Source organism: Plasmopara halstedii, assembly GCF_900000015.1.
Source record: "Plasmopara halstedii genome assembly, contig: Scaffold_525, whole genome shotgun sequence".
Classification (NCBI taxonomy): Eukaryota; Oomycota; class Peronosporomycetes; order Peronosporales; family Peronosporaceae; genus Plasmopara; species Plasmopara halstedii.
This window is the reverse complement of record NW_020187445.1, coordinates 589,303-595,912: the sequence shown is the minus strand read 5'-3', so window position 1 is coordinate 595,912 and position 6,610 is coordinate 589,303. Positions and strand designations below refer to the sequence as shown.

Here is a 6,610-nt window from a genome sequence, read left to right as displayed (position 1 = left end):
ACCAATACTTAAGTATTTTTGAAATAAAATATGTAAAATGAACTTTGCACAATCGTTCGAAAGTGTACGGTATACGTGCACACATATCCCGTTCCATGAATATCTCAAGCAATACCATAATATATAGTCAGAGGTTGCGTGCAAGCAAAAAAACCTGTTTTCGTGTGCCCCAAAACTTGGACTCACCTATACTACACAGCCAACCACACACTAAGGCCTTCCTGTCAGCTTCGATGCCTAGTTAAGCCGCGTTTATGTCCGACCACACATCGTTATTGAACAAAATCGGTGCGTTACGCCTACTGTATCAGCTACTCCAAGCGGAGAAATGTGGCAGAAAAAAAGACCCGAAGCGTGGTGTTGCGCAAGATAAATCTACGAAGATGATCTCAAAGGCAACGGGACCTCAGAGACATATTCAACGAGGATTACACGTTCGCGTCGCCTACGACGTCAGATCTTCTGATTGTACAGTCAGAAACAAATTCTGTTACGTCTTAAAATTGGTATGATTATCAATAATTGACACGCATTTAACCCACAAGCTTCAGCCCCTTCGTACAGTCACAGACTTTTGCATATACACTGTTAAAGCACCAGTACTAGGGCAGCTCATATTCAACCACGACTATTTTTATACTGCAATCGCAATCAAAGTTGAGCTAGAAAAGGATCCTGCGCGTCGAACAGAATCCAAATACACTCACCGTGCTATACCAACTTCGGTAAGAAGCATCTAAATATATTGCAAATAAGCGCTTGTTGTAAGGATGTAAGATACACGGAAGGGATGGAGGTGTTGTTTCGTGCAGGTATAACAAAAGGATGATCGTCATCGTCCAGGGCAGTGCGTCTGCTCTCAGTCTGACGAAGGGGTGTGCTACCAAATACGATAACACGAAGCGAATAAGGTGAGCGCGTTAAACCCCATTGCGAAACCCTTTTGAGGCCTGCTAAATGCTCTTTAGGTAGATCATGAGGCTCCATTTTTGATATAAAAAATATGCGATAGACGTTCTCGTGTTTGCTGAGATAAATGTGACAGCTTAATTATTCTGTCTGAGCGTCAGATGCAGCTCATGCAGAATGGTTCTCACTCAGGTTTGCGCTGTATGATGCCAATGCTTTATGCGGTATTTTCATTTTGCAGCGGAATTAGATAAAACGCATTTGAGTCGAATGATTCAAACTCCTGTTTTACAATTGTTGCAACATGGTTCCCCACCCAGGTCTCCTATTTACGATTTCATCTGCTTTAACGTAATACAGGGAGTGCGCGATGGCTGATGTAAAGCAACATACCGATGCCAATTTCGGAGAAAACCTCCATGAAATCACAAAAACCAATATCCTTCCTGCTAACTCAGTTCTGCAGTCCAAAAGAATACATTGGGACCTCGCTGCATTGAGTCGAATAAAGAAATTATCAGAAAGGGATTGAGCTACACTCTCGTTATTCTGAAAAGACTGTGAACTCATTTTGCGTTTACGCGGGCGTGTTGAAGTCATAGCACGATCTAGCTCTTACAACCCATAGCACTTTATTGAAGTTGAAGCATATCACAACATCTCTCGGCTGACCTACCTCTGACATTAGGCAGCGGTTTTGTTCATATCCACGTGTGGTGGGCTGTATGACAGCGAAGCTCATGGGTCGCATTTCCAGCGTGGCTCATTTCATTATCGGCCGAGCACCGATGCTCGGAGAGAGTGTACTCTCACCGCTCCCAAGAGAGCTCATGAGATCCCGCCACGGCTGGGTCATTATCAACCGACACTGCTCAAAAGTCAATTAATAGTCTTCTTTCATGTGTTACGATTTGTGGCCGGCAAAGGCAACAGGTGTATCTATTGGCAAGGGAAATATAATCTCACTCCAGAACATTATTGGTGTTTTAGAGTTCAAAATTAACTATCATCGACCCGATGCGGCTTCTAGTTATGACCTGACACTCCCTATGCCTGTATTTTGTCGGTATACGAGAGAGGTTGCCTAACGCACTACACTTCACAACAGCCAGTAGAGAACGCCTTGTACATCTTCGAGACTTGGTCAGTACCTACAACAGCTGCCTAATTAAGATGAATAGGGCCGTTAGTAGCAGAGGTTGAGGTGACCGTTTACCTCGAAATTTTCGGTCATGTTGCAAAGTTCGCCGCGACTCTTGTGCTTGTAGCCGAGCAAGCTTGTCCTCGAATGACAGGGAGCTAAGTGGTGACGAGCCGAACGTTGTCGCAAACCACACAGCGGTAATCAAGCAGCTTGAAAGACTCTCAATCCCGCTCCTATTGAGGCGTACATATAATCTTTTGTGAGCTACTAACATGGACGTTTACCTCTATGCATGCGTGGTGCACGGCAATTTTGCTACACATGATCCCAAATTGTTGTTCCCACTGAATCCATTAAAACCTTGCTATAAGCTGTAAAAACGGTCAGAAAAGGTATTGAATGTCCCACAACGATACCGCAATCAGCACGCGTAGTAGGTGATGCAGCAATTTTACATAGTACATGCAATTGCTTCGTCTTGCACTCTACACATAGAATACTCCAACGCAGCATACGAAGCGTGTAATGTCGTTCGATCAGCCACAAGTACCAGAATTCTTCTACTAGTCGGATGATGCGACGTCGTGAAAAAGAGATCAGCGGGACACTTGGGCTGCTTACGCAATACAAAAGATATCCCTGTCGTTATATATATATTGTTGACTAACTAGAATTAACTTTAAAACCATCTCACACCCGAAAAAGAAGAGCAAGCTAGGTGATTGACAATTTGAGAGTCTCTTGGTCCTGTTCGTAGGTGCAACACACGAAACCAACGTTTAAGCGCTGTTAATGCGTACTCGTTGGTTAAAGGTCTTCCATGTGATGGGGTCGTCGTGCACTTTGCATAGAGAAAGCTTCGACTCGATTCGCGTTAACAATTGCATGATGGATGGGTCCCCAAGGAGCAGAACCGATGATCCTCCAATAAACTACGTACTACGCAAGTTTCAATATTTAGCTCGAGTCTAGTTTAAGTTAGCACTTATTTCTTAGATCAAAACTACAATGCGAGCCCCGTGACAGTAAAGTTCCCTGCCAGGTGCAAGCTACCACATATTTCGGTTACATCCTTACTATCTCGACTCCTGTAAACTTATGATTATTCACAATTCTTGCATCTCCAGCTCAGGCAAGCGCCGTTCTAAAATGCATAAATCTGCAAAAATCCTCCAGGCTCCTTTACAGTTCCTATACATTGCTTTACGCAGTTTAATGAGTAATTTGCAATTGCGGATAATGCCAAATTTAATTCTTCAAACCGTACTCATACGAATAGTACTTTGACAATTATAAGACAATTGTTATTTATACTCAACCAATAAGACACACTTAAATGCATAATTTGAATGGCAAACATGCTGTCACTTCGAATGCTACACTTGCGCAGCTCTCTTGGATTATCGAAGGTATCACAGCATTTGCGTGTCCATCATAATGTTAAGCTGCTGTCATTGCACTCAAAGACACAATACTTTTGGTTGGGTTCGTTTTCTACCCGAAGTAATTCTTCGACGTCGGTCGTATCAAAGTCTGCAAATGGTCCTCATACTCACGCCACGACCGCTGGTAACTCTAAATTAACGGTGGATCAAATTTTAAACCACGTATCTATTATGGAGCAATGGACATGTAGTGGCTGTGGTATCGAGCTGCAATATAACGAACCCAAGCAGATTGGTTACTTTCCAAAGCAAGTGCTGACTAATGTGCTGGACCTTAAGGATCTCAAACGACTGCGCTGCGAGCGGTGCTTTCAGATGACTCAATACGGCAAGATTTCGGACACTAGAATACCATATCAGGAATATGAGCGGCGCGTTATGGAGCTGCGCAACAAGGATATCCTAATGATCCAGTTGGTAGACATACTCGACATCTCTGGGAGTTTGTTACCCAATGCACGCCACATCTTTGGAAAGAAGCCGGTTATGCTTGTGGTCAATAAGGGCGACTTGGTACCGACAAAGTCAGGGATTAGGAGATTGATGAGAAGAATTAAGCAGGAAGCCAAGTATGATAAAGTATTGATAACTATATTGATAATGAGTCTAAAAGAGCGATCGTTTGTCGTGTTAGGGAGGCAGGTATTGACAACATCATCTCTATCTATCTCGTTAGTGCTCTGAAGCGCATTGGTATGAAGGAAATTATTGAAGATGTAGCCAAGTATCGTCAGGGTCGTGATATCTGTGTCGTGGGCGCTGCGAATGTTGGCAAGTCGACGTTTCTAAATTCTTTTTTGTCTCACTTAGTAGACCGAAAGTGGCAACACAATCACCGTAAATATATGAAAATGCCCGAGGTGCAAGTATCCGAGCTGGAGGATGAGGAGAAAGCTACGATGTTAAACATTGATGATGAAACAATAGCTGAGGTCAAGACTCAGACAGCAGCAATTGGTGGTGAGCAAACAGTGGTGACTCCGTACGGGGAGTTGTATGTTGCCTCCGGTGAAGATCCAGAAATGATCGAAATGAGTTCGGAAGAGGATCGAGAGATGACAACATCACCACTACCCGGCACAACACTGGCCGTGCAGTCCCTGCCAGTCATGGTGCGGAATGAGGTGTTCAATATTCTCGACACGCCTGGTTTGATCACGGATGCAAAGCGACAAAAGCTCATCGAGGTTCTTGCATTGGATGGAGCTGCTAAACTCAAAAACGTGTTTCCCGCGAAGAATCTACCAGTACGTTGTAGATGCAGTTGTAAACGTGCTAGAGATCATACTTATTGTATACGCTATTTCTATCCATACTATCTTGTTAGGTGACGACATATCGCGTTCGTCCCGGTCGAAGCCTGTTCTTAGGAGCTCTCGTGCGTTTCGACTACGAAAATATCGGAAATGAGAAAAACAAGAACAATTTGCTGCTATCTTGGTATGGTGTGCTGCCTGGACATCTTACAAGCACTGAACGTAAGTTGAAATAAATTCTGCTAATGTTCGTGCAAAAACTTATATATAATTGCGTAGGCGCCGAGGCAACTTTTGTGAAACATGCTGGTGGTATCCTTTCACCACCAAGGGGTTTGGACGCAATGAGCTTTACCGGTCCACTCACGCTATCGCAGAATCTGTACTTGAAAGATTACACGCTCGGTAGCGTTTTGACAAAGTCTAAACCGAGGAAACCGAAGCGTACAACAGTCGTGGAGCTAGAAATACCAGGTTTTGGTTGGCTCGCTGTTACGGCTGTGGACTTAGATGGCACGACAGCGTCTCAAAAGACGTTAAATCAAGGAAAGATCTCAATCCATACGTGTCGGGGTCTTTCTGTCGTGCCGCGTACGCCGCTTTATCCGTATGAATTGTCAGATTCGAAAAGTACAACCTGGAAACGTTAGCGAGTCGAGCTTGATATAAAAAAGCAATTTTTTTCAACACATGTAGGAAATTTATCGTAATTTAGGAAAGACGTCGAAAAGAGTTCATTGATTCATAAACTTGCAAATGTTCGACAACACCACGCAACCTAAGAGAATAACCAACGCGTAAATTCAACCTATGCCTAAGAATACATTAAACAATGACGTTGAGTATATATAGTTGTCGAATTGATGACAAGGCGTGCGGCAGCCTGATTATATTTGTCGTCAAATCGACGAACGCCGCTATTTTGGTAGCTCTGCGCGAAAATTAATACAAAAGTGTGATCTTCTCGTCAACAAGGCATTCCTATCGTTAGTGTTACGTAAGCGGTAGATGCCGCGACTATTTACATTGCCTTTCAGGCTTCACGCGTTCAATCAAGATCTAATATACTAGTCAAGGGAAAGAATTACACCTCTACCGTGGAGATTTTCTGAGCACACTTAGTTACACAGGGGCCTAAAAAAAATATTGATGCCGGTATTCTTGGATGCGCAGGCGCTGCTAGGTGCAAGTAAAGACCTACAGCTTGCACTGATGTGCAACGGTTAGAGAACACACCAGTTAGGTCCTCATCTTTTTGGGTACTGAGGGTATTAATAATTATGAAAACGGCGAAGTCAGCAAAAGAAAGGTCCGTGGGACAGATCTGTTATTCTTTTGTCTTAAATATCAACATAGCAAAACAGATATTCCCTTAGCAATAGCGTTAGATAGACGTGATAATAAGTGATCTGTTTCACCTTCGAATAAAAAGCACGCTTGGCATTTGGGCATCTTAGAGGCTCTTGGTTCCGCTCTTAAGTAGACCGTACGAATTAATTCTTTGTGTGTACGCGGAATCGTCGAGTCAAAGCTTTCTCTGTGCGGTGATGAGCTGTAAATATATCTCTTGCTGCTGTGGACACAATCGTGGTCCAGTATTATGCACTCGTCTTTACAACCTCACAAACATACAAAGGTGCGATAATATTGCTCGTAAATACACGCATATACGCAGAGACTAATACACAGAGTAAATACTATTTTATGCATCGAAATTCTAAAAAAGGGTCAGAGTTTTGGGGCACACGAAAACAGTTTTTTCGCTTGCACGCAACCTTTGACTATATAATGGAATTATGGTATTGCTTGAGATATTCATGGAACGGGATACGTGTGTACGTATACCGTACACTTTT

The 6,610-nt window shown here is 43.2% G+C and overlaps 3 protein-coding genes across 3 annotated transcripts; 1 reads left to right on the top strand and 2 right to left on the bottom strand.

Moving 5' to 3' along the window:
* Positions 1–1,126: 1,126 nt before the first annotated feature.
* Positions 1,127–1,509, bottom strand: PHALS_10761 (uncharacterized protein; the record flags this gene model as incomplete). Its single annotated transcript, XM_024726244.1, has 2 exons — positions 1,127–1,234; positions 1,303–1,509. 2 exons carry the CDS (start codon positions 1,507–1,509, stop codon positions 1,127–1,129), a joined length of 315 nt encoding a protein of 104 aa, XP_024576941.1.
* Positions 1,510–2,368: 859 nt separating this feature from the next.
* PHALS_10760 (uncharacterized protein) lies at positions 2,369–2,742 on the bottom strand (the record flags this gene model as incomplete). Its single annotated transcript, XM_024726243.1, has 2 exons — positions 2,369–2,666; positions 2,732–2,742. 2 exons carry the CDS (start codon positions 2,740–2,742, stop codon positions 2,369–2,371), a joined length of 309 nt encoding a protein of 102 aa, XP_024576940.1.
* Positions 2,743–3,411: 669 nt separating this feature from the next.
* Positions 3,412–5,404, top strand: PHALS_10759 (gtp-binding protein; the record flags this gene model as incomplete). The annotated part of the gene is made up of 4 exons (XM_024726242.1): positions 3,412–4,067; positions 4,133–4,745; positions 4,826–4,976; positions 5,034–5,404. The coding sequence occupies 4 exons, from the start codon at positions 3,412–3,414 to the stop codon at positions 5,402–5,404; spliced, it is 1,791 nt and encodes a 596-aa protein (XP_024576939.1).
* Positions 5,405–6,610: the final 1,206 nt, after the last annotated feature.